The 14,359-nt window shown below is 43.9% G+C and overlaps 1 protein-coding gene across 2 annotated transcripts in view; it reads right to left on the reverse strand.

Moving 5' to 3' along the window:
- Positions 1-14,359, reverse strand: part of NBEAL1 (neurobeachin like 1) — a 978,461-nt gene that overhangs the window by 553,436 nt on the left and 410,666 nt on the right. For both annotated transcript variants that reach the window (XM_085648956.1, XM_085648955.1), the window contains 2 exons: positions 639-724; positions 85-174 (listed from right to left, as the gene is read on the reverse strand). In XM_085648956.1, coding sequence (XP_085505082.1) covers positions 85-174; positions 639-724 — 176 coding nt within the window. The remainder of the gene's footprint in view (positions 1-84; positions 175-638; positions 725-14,359) is intronic.

Here is a 14,359-nt window from a genome sequence, read left to right on the forward strand (position 1 = left end):
AACAGCATTTAAGTCCCTGTATGAGTTTGTTGCATTCTGTTAGGGTAGCTAACGCAAAAAGCATCAAAAGTGCTAAATTCCTACCTTGATATCCCAGTTTACAACCTCATGTCCTGTTAATCGTCCATGTAAAAGATTGGGAGACAAGTCAAGACAGATAGGATTTCTGCAGGCCTGAAAATACAGCATAAACAGAGTTCATTATGAGCTTGCTTTCCCTGCAAAATAATTACACTGCTGACATACAAAACCACCTGGAGAATACTGACGCTATTCTAAAGGGGACATTCTCAAATTGATGCCTTTATCCCGAGGTACAATGCATATGCACCATAACTCCAACAGTAGGCTCTCTGTGACCCCCGTGTTTACATGCTTTAACACACCTTAAGCTTCCATTTTTCAAACTTGGACACATTTTACAGAATCCTTAACACGCCTGTGCATTTGTTACGCAGTCTGAGTCTGTGCCATATCTCATCTATGTCTAGTTTAAAAAAAAATTAAAATGTAATACATGGTTAACTAGTGAAGTTGGTTAAAATAAAAGTAAATCAAAACCTTAGATTTAACACCTGACTTTCACTGATTTCACAGCAAATATTCAGAAGTTTTGTAAAAACAGAAACTAGTAGTACCTTTGGTGTGTAGTGAAGAAGGACTTTACTAGGTAGATCTGCCAACTCAGTCTCATTGGTCTTCCAGGGACTCATACAGTTTGGACCTGGAGATAAAGTACTGATTTACTATTCAATGATTTAACTGCAGGATGTTTCAAAAATAATTTTAAACACAAGTATACAACCCTTGACAATACTTTTATGAAGTTAAAAAGACAGCAAACTACCAGACGGCAGTTAAAAGGCTCAGAAGGCTAGTTCACGTTACACAGATCTCTGTATAACTTGCAGATGACCAGTTTTGAACAAAAGATGCACTGACACATCATTCTATTCAGTTTGATTAATGAGATATAAATTTGCTGAGTAAAAGTAAGCTATAGTTCTTGGCAGATAGTTGTGATTTATGCATGAACAATCAGTGGCATCACTGAAATAGGCTGTCTTGTATGTTCTGCTCCTAGAGTTGATCAGCTGCAGCATGCTCAACACTATGCAATGCTGAGGGACACTTTTGAGAAATACCTTACGTGTCATGATATACCAGAGGCTTTACTTAATACGTGTCTGCTCCAAACAGTCATAGACACATATTTTCGAATATATAAGGAAATTACAGGGTTCTATGCAACAACGGGAGATTCATATAAGGCAGATTAAATGGGAGACATCGAAATGGTTTCTTAACTGAAGGAGTAGTTTTGCAGCTTGGAGGATTTTCAGGATTCACATGCTGTGCATTTTTCTGCTATCTAGTGATTGCATCCAGAATTCTCCACTGCATTAGTAGTCCTTCTATTTTCTCTCTTTTTTTTGTTGTTGGCTGTTGACTGTACCACCATTTGGTGCTTAATTCAGCCTCTCCTAACGTCATACGCCCTCCCAAGAAGCTCCGATGCGTTGTCGCGATCTTCAGATTCTTCTTTTTTAAGCTGCTTCATCTTCTGGGGAGGTGGGTGAGAAGCCTGTGAACCTCTTTGCACTTGAGTAGGGAATTTGTTTTCGCCAGCCAATCATCTAGGTAAGGATATACATGTATCCCTTGCATTCCTAAATGCTGCCACTGCTGCTAGGCATTTTGTAAACCCGCTTGGTGCTGATTTTATTCCAAAAGCCAGTACTTTGAATTGATTGTGTGTTCTGTCCAATACAAAGAGCAAGTATCTTTTGTGTCTGTGATTCATTGGAATGTGCAGATTAGCATCCTTTAGATTTATGGTTGCTATACAGTCTCCTTGTTGTAGCTATGGTATGATATCCTGGAACATTGGCATTTTGAACTTTTATGTCTACATGAACTTGTTTAAGAAACGGAGGTCTAGTGTAGGACGTAGTGATCCGTCTTGCTTTGGTATTAGGAAAAATCTTGAGGAGTTTCCTTGATTGCCATCTGTTCTGGGCACCCTTTCTATTGCCTTATTTTGCAATAATTATTTTACTTCTTGAAATAGAGTGTAGGCCGGAGTTCTTCAGTGGAAATACTGCTCGGGGTCAGGACTACACATAGCCCAAAGCACAGCCTCCGGGATCGCCAAAAAGCATATGCTGCTGCAAAAGTACACAGTGCACAGGGGTTCAGGTTGCACGGTCCCCACGAGGGATACTGGTCTCAGAATTGCTGAGACGTCAGATCAACCTCAGGGACGCACGGGAACCCACCTCCTGTGTTGCAGAAATCTTTAGAATCCTCAGGAGCTCTGCAGATGCAAACTGGTCAGATGCGTTAAGGTGCCTGCTGCGGCAGGGGAGTAACTCCTTTACTCCAAGGGAGATTCTTCTATCGTCCAGCGAAGTGTAGACCGTCGAAGTACGTGGTTTCTGCTTGCAGAGTTTAGTCCAGGTAAAATCCAAAGTCCTGTAGTCAGGGTTCCTACTTTATACCCAAGGAAGGGGTTGGACAAACTCCAGGGACCCACCTATGGGAGGGTCAGGACAGAGGGGTGGTTACACCAATTTCCTTTGTCTAGTTTCGCGCCAGAGCAGGTACAAATGGCTCCTGCCACCGATTTGAGCTGGACTATGCACAGGACACCAAATGTGCCCCCAGTGCAGACTTTCTGGCACTCTGAGTGCACCCACCCAGCCCCAATACACTAAAGCCTGTCTGGGAGGTGGTCACACCTCCCTGTGACAGGAAACCTATTGTCAGGCCTTCCTCTGCTCGAGCTTGGCTCAGCAGCAGGAGGGCAGACTCGTGTCTGTGGCTGGCAGCATCAATTTTGAGATGCCCAGGTCGAGAAAGCTGGTACCGGATGTACCAGTGTTTCACATAAGTCCCCCTAGAAGGGTGGAATCATACCTTCCCGCCAGTTACTGGCAAAGACGTATGATTCCAAGGTGTTTGACACCAAATACGACATGTTTCTAAGCAGCTGTTTTAAAGTTAGAATTTACCGCAAGGTTATAATGCACTTAAATATATATGGTTGGCTGCATCACAGACAACCCCAGAAAATAGGTTCCGAAGGCTGCAGAGGGGCTCTGCTCATGCAGGGGTCTCACATAAAACCCAGCACCCTTCCTTCAGGATTGATAAGGCCTGTCATAGGGGTGACTGATAGGTTTATATGTGCAGTGATTTAGAATAGATATAGGTAACCTATATCTAAGTAAGGGGTGCATGCAAAGTCAAAAAGTTTTATTCGTTAAGGAACTCCTACGGAGGTCCACAAAGTGCATCAATACAGTAAAAATACAATACAAAGAACATGTCCCTTTTATCCTAAAATACAACAATAGATAAAAAAGTGCGGCAGAAGGGTAAATATGCTTTTTATACAGTAATGGCAACTAATAGCAAGATTTTAACTAAACCCTAATAAATAGCCAAAAACGTTTTAAAAATTGGAATATCCTATAACAGACCATTTCGTTTGGTGGGGATAAAACAAATATTCTGGCCTCATGGGCTGAATGAATATTACATTTGATAAATGATGGTCTTAAAAACAGACGGATTTTGGCATAACATAATTCACAAATTCTCTCCTCTTTCGGGATTTTATCCCAAATGCCAGTAACATCTCTTAAGGGCAACAGATTAATTCTCAAAAGAAGCATCAGTCTTCTAATCCCATGTGGATGATTCCAAATTAAATAAGATTGTGGCCTTTTCCCCAGGGCAATACCACAAACTAACTGATTTTGGAACTTAGATTTACTTAGAGCAATATCTCTTGCCATGCTAATAGAGCTCACAGACTTCTTTATGAATAGCTTCAATGCGGACTTTGGCACAAGTGAATTACTATTTAAACTGAGCCCAAATAGATTATTTGCATAAGCAAATGATCTAAAAAAAAAGCTGAATAATCCTTTAGCTTGTCAAAGATTTCCACTCTCAGGGCAGCCCTGAGGGAACCCTCATCTCCCCAAATGAGAGCGTTCTTCCACCTCAGGACCGCTGACAGAGCTAAAATAAAAGAGGAGACTAAACCAAATTCCAAGCGTAAAACATGTGGGGCGGCCAGAGAATTTAGATTACAAATTTGGCAGAAGAACCGGCCTTCAGCCTTGTCAAAGGCGAGCCAGTAAATATTATCCAATACTTCTGCAGCATAAATTAATGTGGGTGGAATTTTAGGACGTCTCACAAATTTTATAAAATCTATTCAGAGCTCCAGCCTGAGTGGCGGCCTTACCAACACATAATTTAATATGTTCTGAGTCTCGCCCATTTTTTGCAAAAACCTTTCCCAGATACAGATATGAGTCGACCAATTCTATTTCTTCATGACCTAACAACCACTTATACCCTTTCTTTATTCTATGACCTTTCTTGCGGAAGATTAAGATTTTGCTTTTGGAAATATTAATTTTCAGAAAATGACCTTCCGCATATTTAGTTACGACAGCCAGTCAATGTTGCAAGCCCATATGAGTTAAATCAAAAATCGCAACGTCGCCTGCATAAAGCAGGGAAGCTACAGACAATGAACCAATTCTAGGGGCATCCCCCCTCACTGAATTTAATGTGCCTGGAAGATCATATATATAGAGAGGGAAAACAGAAAAGGGGCCAACAGGTAGCCCTTCTTCAGCCCATTATCAGTCTCGATCCTGCAAGATAGACCTTGCTGGCCTCCCATCATCACCTGACACCAAGTGTCTGTATGCAATTCTATCAAGAGGCCCAGAAGGTGGAGTGGCATTCCGAGATGATGAAGCTTTCTCCACAGCGTTTGACGATCCACTTTATCAAACGCCGTGGAGAAATCAATAAAAACCGTATAAACCGGCATGCTTCGAGAGAAAGTATATTTCTCTACAATGGTCTGGACAGCTGCAATGTTGTCCAGGGTTCCATGATTCTTTCTAAAGCCCACCTGTTCTGGTTTTAAGATGTTCTGATCATTGGTCCATTGCTGCAAGTGACAGAGTATGCTTTTAGCAAATAATTTGCCCGTAGCGTCCAACAACGCAATCTGTCTAAAACTGGTAGGTTGATTCTTTGGGCCTTTTTTATACAATGGGACTATAATGCTACCCTTCCAGGAGGAGGGGATATTAGTAGTTCGGAAGCAGAAATCAAACAAAGGGGCTAAAAGAGCTACCCAAGCCGCTGGCTCCTTTTTAATTAACACAAACGGAATTCCATCCGGTCCTTGTGCCCCGGAGGATCTACTATCCTTTATGTAACCCACTACTTCATCCCTTGATGGAGGACCATATTCCAGCAGAGAAGAGACCTCTATAGAGGGCGCCAAAAAAAGGTACTGTAACATTATTTTTATATAATAGTGAGATATAAACCACCCACTCCCTTTCTGGGATTTGAATAGGCAGAGCCCTCTGTCTTGAATCGCAGTATTCTGCGATCACATGCCAGTATTTTTTCGAATTTTTGACTGTGGCGGCTTCCCTTAACCTGATCCATTTGGCATCAGACTTCTTTCTCTTTTCTCTAAATTTGTAACGATTTCTAGCTCGCTTAAGGCGATTGATTTCTTGTTGTTTACCGATGGAGAATTGTAAATGTTGTTTTCTGATTAAACGGTTAATTTCTTGATTTAATACTTTCAGCAGTGGCAGACCCTGATTTACAACACGGGGGCCAGTTGAGTCAGTACTTAGATTTTTTATCTCCTTTATTTGTGCCTCGAAAAACTGCAGAATGTTTAAGGAATCAGGACCCTGCCATTCTACATAACCTTTCTTCATCATCACACCTACCTCGGTGGTATCTTTTGGGGTCCAAAATGAGCGGCCATAAGCTTTATTAAAAACCACCATGCCCTGGTCCAGGTTCCCTTGGTTCAATGCGGGTAAATTAAAGGCAATTGTCAAACCCAATACACTGTGGTCACTCCATATTGACGGCGATACCACTAAGTTTTCACAGGCCCCAAACATTTGGTAGGAGACCACCACGTAGTCCAATAAGCTTTGTGTATGATGGGAATTGAAAGTAAAATCTGCTATTTTATCAAGCGGAACCCTGCCATTTAAAATGACCACGTCCATACTTCTGATACTATTAAGCAGAAGTAGACCCTGTTTGTCCATTTTTATTTTTTGAGGTAGGAGAGAATCTGGAATATGCCAAATATCCTCTTTATCTGGATTGGCATAAATCTCCAACATTCAAATCTCCCACTAAAACAACCAAGTGGCATTCTTCCAGGGTAGCTATCTCATGAATATATGAGGAAAGTGTACTTAACAAAAGGTCAAAATTTCTCCCTGGAGGGATATTTAGATTTGCCACCAGAAAGAAAGTAAGGCTTCCGGATTCTCCCAAACATGACAGCTTGAGGCAGATACACAGATTTGTTGGATGGCGGAAGACTTTCTAATTCCAGTTTATCGTATTGTTAAGCAAGATGGATACCCCCCCACTAGCGTGACCCCTTTCGGAGTACTTGGCATAACAAGAAAAAACAGAAAAGCCATCGCAATCGAAATCTTTACACGCCCAGGTTTCCTGTAAGCATATTATTGAGGGATTCAAGGATTTTAAAAAATTCAGTTTCTCATCTCTATGCCCTAAACCGGCAATATTCCAGGACAGAAGTACCCCCCTGGCTACCTCAATGAACCACTTCTTTCTACCACCGGACAGTTGGTATTCAAGGATTTTGCAACCCAACTCCACTGCGCCAAATCGTCATCTATGTCTGTGTCCTGATAGGTGCCAACCGCAGTAGCAGACCTGTGGTGTCATTTTGAATAGTCTCTCATGGGTGGCATAATACCTGCTGCATCCCCTGGGATGCCTTTGGTGTACCTATGCCCTGGGTACATGGTATACCATATACTAGGGTCTGATAAGGGTACCCCAGTATCCAATCTGGAGTGTACCTAAAGTACATGCAATCAATTTAGATGAGAAAGCAGATAGACTGGGGTCCTGAATAGCAGGATCCCAGTCAGTCTAAGTCAAAAAGAGTGATACATCAGCAAAAGGTGGGGGTAACCATAAAAAGCAGATCCTACTCTCCTACACAAGCCCTCCCCCCCCCCAAAACATAGGGACATTAACCTAAACTTGACCAGTTAAGTCTTCATGTTCTAAGAGGAAATATCTTGAGAGTCCATCTGCATTGGCATGGTTACCCCCAGGTCTATGTTCCACTGTATAGTTCATCCCCTGTAGGGAAATGGACCACCTCAAAAGTTTGGGGTTGTCACTCCTTCATCTGTTTTAGCCATAAGAAGGGCTTATGGTCTGTCTGAACAATGAAGTGAGTGCCAAACAAGTATGGCCTCAGCTTCTTCAAGGCCAGAACCACAGCAAAGGCTTCCCTCTCAATAGCTGACCAACATTTCTCTCTGGGGGTCAGCCTTCTGCTAATAAAAGCTACTGGCTGATCCTGACCCTCTTCATTCAGTTGTGCTACCACAGCCCCTACCCCCAACTCAGATGCATCAGTTTGAACAATTTAGTCAGGACTTTGCAGAATGGGAGCAGTGCCCATGGCCTGCTTCAGGTCATCAAATACCTTTTGACAGATAACTGTCCACTGAACTTTCTTAGGCATTCTTTTGGAAGTTAAGTCATTCAAAGGGATCACTATGGATCCATATCCTTTGACAAACCTTCTGTAGTACCCGGTCAGGCCCAAGAAAGCTCTGACCTGAGTCTGGGTAGTTGGATAACCCAGTCCATAATGGTCTGGATTTTGCTCTGCAATGGTTGAACCTGACCTCCACCCACAAGGTGGCCTAGGTATACAACCTGACTATGCCCTATCTGGCACTTGGTGGCCTTGATAGTGAGGCTTGCTTTCTGCAGGGCCTCCAAAACATTTCTCAGGTGGACCAGGTGATCCTCCCAGGTGGAGATAAAGACAGCAATATCACCCAGATAAGCTGCAACAATATAGGCTTCCAGGCCTGTAAGGACTTTGCTCACCAACCTTTGAAAAGTGGCAGGTGCATTCTTCAAGCCAAAGGGCATCACCACAAATTGGTAGTGCCCACTAGGGGTTGAGAATGCTGTTGGCTTTGTATCCTCAGCTAATCTGATTTGCCAGTAGCCAGCTGTCAGGTCAAATGTACTCAGAAACTTGGCTGAGGTCAAAGTATCTATAAATTCAACTGCCCTGGGTATTGGATAGGCATCAGTCCTAGTGACTCATTGAGACCCCTGTAGTCAACACAGAACCTGTGTTTGAGAGGTAACTCCCATCCCTCCTTCACTAGACATAAATGACCCCTAACTGGATGTCCAAACAGAAGTTTAAAAGGGCTGTAACCAACCCCCTTTTGAGGAACCTCTCTGTAGGCAAAGAGAAGGCAGGGAAAAAGGATGTTCCATCTAAGCCTGAGCTTTTCAGGGAGACCTTTAATCATGCCCTTGAGGGTTTTGTTGAATCTTTCAACCAACCCATTGCATTGTGGGCGATAAGGGGTGGTAAATTTGTAATTTACTCCACACTCCTTCCACACAGCAGCCAAGTAACCAGACAAAGTTTGCCCCTCTGTCTGATACTACCTCCTTAGGAAAACCCACTCTGGAAAATATTCCCAGAAGGGCTCCAGCCACAACAGGAGCTGTGGTACCATTAGCATGAATCTGTGCCCAGATGCAGTTTGAGGATCCATGGGATCAACAATGTCAATCCCTACCCTCTCAAAGGGAACCCCCACCACAGGTAGTGGTATCAGGGGGGTCGTTGTAGTACCACCTGCCTTACCACTGGCTTGACAACTGATACAGGAGCGACAAAATTCCTTTGAGTTCTCTGACATATGTGGTCAATGAAAGTGAGGAACAAGTCTGTCCCAGGTCTTGTTTTGGCCTAAGTGTCCTGCTAATGGGATATCATGTGCCAGTGTCAATAGGAAGCCCCTAAACTTCAGAGGTATAACCAACCTCCTGGTAGCACCAGGTTTGGGGTCTCTACCCTCTGAGTATAAGAGTCCATCATCTCAGTAGATACTGTGGGACCCACTGGAAATCCCAGCAGCCTCAGCAGAAGCTTGCTATCTGAGGGGTTCAAGAGAGGGGCAGCTCAGCTGCTCCTGGCTCAGATCTGCCCTGGAAGGGCCCACTGGCCCCAAGAACTCAACCTCATCAAGTTCAAGATCCTCTGAGACAGTTCCTTCTTCAGGACAAAGATCATCTCCTCAAGAGACTGATCTGTACTCTGAGGCAGGGGGGGAGACACTGCTGTACCCCTACTGCTCCTTCTCTTGAAAGGCACCTGGTCCATTATTCCAGGATCCAGGGCCTGTTCAGTGGAAAACATTTTTGCCTGTGACCTAGTCATGGCAAACATCTGCACGGATGCCCAGCATTTCTGCATGTGTCCTGAGTTCCACTTCAGCCCATTGCCCAATAAGCATTCAACAGGGAGGTCTGCACTTACCACAACCTTCTTAGGGCCAATTACCCGTCCCCAGGTGAAATTCACAACTGCCAAGGAATAGTCTGGCCTGACATTGCTTGCATTGGTCACTTGGTACATCCCACCAAGCATGATTTATTCAGGGGCCACAAGATCTTTTGTCACCATTGTGACACTTGCACCTGTGTCCCTGAATGCCATGACCTCCGTACCATTGATCAAAGGCTGCTGTCTGTATTTGCCCAGATTACTGGGACTGACAAAGAAGGAGGCAATACCCATGCCTCCATCACAGACTAACACAGCCTGAGTTGGAACTCTGACTAGGCCAGAGTCCATCTCAGTTCCCAGGGTTAACCCTACTACACCCTTATTCTGTGTACCACCACTTTGAGCTGACCTAGGGGGAACAGTTGCCTTGGGGGCAGTGATGGCTGGAGTAGATTCCTTGGCCCTTGGACAATCAGCATCATTTGTCCAATGGATTTTCTGTTTACAGATATAACACCACTGTTTCTTTTTGCCTTTACCCTGGTTTGATTGTGACTCCCCGCCAGATGAAGACTTTTGGGGCCCTTGTGAAGACTTCTGGTCTTTACCTTTCTCCCCACCCTTATCTGAGGTTTTAGAATCTTGCTTCTTAGAGTCACCAACTTGGTTCTGAGTTTTCTGCTTCACCCTGGTTCTGACCCATTTGCCTGCCTTCTTTCCCAATTCTTGGGGAGAGGTCAGATCAGAGTCCACCAGGTACTGATGCAACAACTGATTTTGACAATTAAGGATCTGCTCCCTCATAATTAAATTGTACAATCCTTTAAAATCACACACTTTACTGCCAAGTAACCAGCCTTCCGGAGCCTTAGCAGCACAATCTACATAGTCAACCCAGTCCTGAGTCTGTGTTTTCTGGGTGTGTCTGAACTTTATTCTGAATTGCTCAGTGGTTAAGCCAAACCCATCAATGAGAGCACTTTTCCAGACTGTGTAATTATCAGCATCCTCTTCTCTTACAGTGAGGAGCTTATCTCTACCTTTGTCAGCAGAGGAGAGCCACAAGATAGCTGCCCACTGCTCTCGAGGGACCCTATATACTTTATAGGTCCTCTCTAGTGCAGTTATCCATTTGTGGATGCCATCCACACTCTGGTAGGGAGGGACTATCTTGTTCAGGTTCCCATGATCATGAGTATACTCTCTAGTTCTAGGGACACTGTTGCTGCCACCAAGGGGCCCTAGCCTCAACCTTCTGGAAGCTCTTTGGAGCTCTAGGGTTTCCCTGTCTAATGTCAATTGCTCCTTTTTGAGCCTGAGTTTGATTCTCTCATACTCTAGTAATTGGCACTTATCATAAGAGGAGTCTCTTTTATGAGAAGCAGAGGTCTCTACAGAAGTACCTGAATGATTAGATTCCTCAGAGGGAGATCTTGATCTTCTAGGTAAACTTTGTACTCTCCCTGGTGGAGTGAAGAGAGGGCTACTGGGGACTTCTCCTCGACCTAAAGGAAGAGTTGTATTTTTCAGGTTGGAATCATCTTGATCCTCCTGGCCAGGGTTAGAGTCCATATCAAAGAAGTGTTCACTTCCTGGTCTGTCCTCACCTCCTGTCCCACCCACTCGTTCTACTTCATCAGACCCTGGGGTCTTTCTGAGGTCATCTAAGAGCAACATCTCTATGAAACATTGGGTGCTTGCACCTTTCCCTGTCCTCAGCTTCCTAGATGTACACATATTTCTCAATTCCTGAAATGAGAGATTATCATATCTAGTTGGCAGAGAGCCACTGGCTTCTCCTTTAGAAGACATACTAGTGTTATGTGGTGTAGGCGTCTACCTAACCTAGTGGGAACTAAACTCTCTTGAGATGGAGAAAGGGTGTGCGAGACCCTTAACTACCCAACTCCAAGTTCAGTAGAACTTACTTATTCTAGTCTTGATGTATTATATGTACCCAATACCTTTAGTGGTTTTCAGTTAATCACTCAATGAGATCAATCTGGTAAAACAATAGCTAACTTAAATCCCAACCGCTGCACACCAATGTGCGAAGTTGGCCTGGTATATGCTGTCCACTAATTAAAGTGGGCACCCTGTCAAGTCCAAACAAACCTTATTGATGATTAGGTTAAAGACAACCTTTATAGAAAGCTAGCCTAGTGGTAGCTGTGGAGAGCAGCCTTCAGGCTAAGTCTCGAAGGAATGTAAAGCAGCTTCTTTTACCAGATCAGAACCTCCTGAATGACCAAATGAAAGGAGAACCACACAAGTGTTATATAAAATATATGTATTTATTACTAAACACTCTCTACTAACCTCATTATGAGATTAGAGAACAAAGCACACGATACTGAAACAATAGAATGACAGTAAATAGCACAATACACAGTGTACTCCAGGGGGAGACCAAACCAAATTCTAAAAAAATGGTAGAACAACAACAACTTCACTAGACAGTGCCTAGAGCACGTAGAATCGCTGGGACCCCAAGGAACCACCCAAAGCAGGGACACACGGACCCCATGGAGGACGGGTGCAGTGTGAGAACACAGAGGCTAACTCCGTACAACTCTATGGGAAAGTAGCGGTTGGAAAATTACAGTTTAAGGACACTTCGGAGATGACTTCAAGCAAACCCTTTGGAACATAGAAGGTTCTAAGGCCAGCACCCTTGTGAGTACCGAGGTACCCGTGTTACCTATCCCAGAGGAGCCGGGTGCATAGGGGTCAAGTGGTGTCAGAAACCCTTGTCGTTTTCAATGGCTTGATGTGAAGAAGTGCTGGTGCCGGGAAGATGAAGTGTCCGGTGGAATCCAAGCCTGGATCCTGTGGTAAATAATTTAATTACCGGTACTTAATTTGATGCGGAAAATTAATAAGAATAGCTCAGTAAAATAAGAGGCAGAATCCGTGGTATTAGAGATTCGGAACGGGCTTTATTCCAATAACAATTCGAATTGTGGGCTTCATATTCCATCACCACGGAGGTTCAGGAAGTGAAGGACAATACATTATTGACAGGTAATCATTTTTATAGAAGAGGCATTACAGTGAAACAGATGCAGAAGGCGTAACAGTTGATAACAGAGATAAAGACATACATGCGTAACTAAAATGGGTGTAACTAGGCGTAACTAAAGAACGTCATTAGATATGATGTCACAAATGGGTGGTTCCATGAAAGAATTTCGCAATGTCAGCAAAAATACTTGGCCGAGATGCGTGCGCAGCAGCATGACGTGTGATTTGACGTGCAACTAGGGGGAGAATGGGACTTGACATTTAGCTCTACATGTGGAGACAGAAGTCTGGGGTTATGTCAACCTAATCCCAAATCATATCTAATATCCTATGTTTAAAGAACTGTGTTATCCAAAAAGAGAGGTCTCTTAGGATAGAATCTTATTCTATACTGACTATACTGACTGTTAGTGCGTGTACAAGCGTCTAAGTGTCTACACTAGATGCGAGGGGGTAGGAATATTCCATGGTAATAGGGCTATGAATTACTTGCATGATGACAGAGAAGCCGGGCCTTTTGCTCGGTAGCCGGAAGAATGTTTACTTAAGCTACTAGACAGGAATGCATTGGATGAGGAGCGGAGCAGAGCAGATAATCTTGAAGGTGAAATACAGTTTTTGGCAGGCAGACAGGCCGAGTCAGGCACCGTTAGCCGCGCAGGGAGTAGGACAAAGTTCATGGTCACAGATGCAGGCTCAGACTGGAGCTTTCAGAGGTAGAAGGCAGGAAAAGGCTTAATGGCAGAATCAGGGCCTACTCGCCTGGACTGTAAAATGGGATAAATGAACCATATAAAGCCGGTGGCCTTTCATACTTAGGAATAGAATATCCGGCCCATTCATGGCGGATCTGAAAGAGGACATGTTGACGGTGGACGCACATGTGTTTGCGTCTTCATAACTGGAACTGGAGGGAACATACATGTACTTGTGACTTATACATGAAACCGTTGGGGTCCAAGATAGGGGACATAACCGACCATAAAAATCCATATTTCCACATTCCCTCCTTGTCCCCTACTGGCCCTTAGGAGATATCAATCTTCATCAATCCATCGTTCTGTTCATATAGCATCATTTGTTCTTCTTTCTTCTTCCGGGATGAATGAAATCTTGATGGTGGAATACACGATGTGGCACACAGACCACAAATCGCTGGTCCACATTGTAGGCATAAGCAGCAACTGAATAGGATGAGAAAGCCAATACCTAGGAAGGAGAGCATTCTCCATCCCCAGGCTGACAGCACGCCCCAGAACCAACCGGACCAAGTCCAGGTGCCTGGACTCTGGTGTATCTGGCTTACAATCTTATGAAGGCGCGTTATGGCTTTATATACTGACGGCGAATTTTCTGGTATGAAAATGCAGCAACTTGATCCGATGACCCTACAAGCTCCGCCCCTATCGGCCAGGATGACGTCAAGGAGAAGACGATTTTGAAGCACAACAATCCGCATAGCAGACTGCTCTTCTGTTAAATTGCCTAAGGCGGAAATAGTTTCGTTCACTACTGCTTCAAGGGTTCTGGTTAATCTACGTATCAGCTTACTATTAGTGACTGTACCTATATAGGGGAAGAAACCTTTATTGAAATCTGTGTATTTTTCCCATGCTGTTTCAGTGTAATCGACGATTGGGAGATCTCTCTGCTGTCTATGGTGTACTAAATGAGTATTTCTATGATAATCAGGAGGAGCTAGGAAAACAGGTGGTAGGAGGAATGCTATGTAACAGGTACCATCCCAATCTAGAGGTAGGCGTATATATGCGGTCTGGCCACATATAAAGTAGGAATGACGAGAAGCTCTAAACGTAGACTTGCCTCGATCACTGAATTTTATCACAGTGGTGCATTTACTATGGCCCATGTGTATGGAGCCATTCTTTCTTATACATAGTTCCCCTTTTACTGGGAATACGGACATGGCGG

The sequence above is a fragment of the Triturus cristatus genome, chromosome 3_2 (assembly GCF_964204655.1).
Source record: "Triturus cristatus chromosome 3_2, aTriCri1.1, whole genome shotgun sequence".
Classification (NCBI taxonomy): domain Eukaryota; kingdom Metazoa; phylum Chordata; class Amphibia; order Caudata; family Salamandridae; genus Triturus; species Triturus cristatus.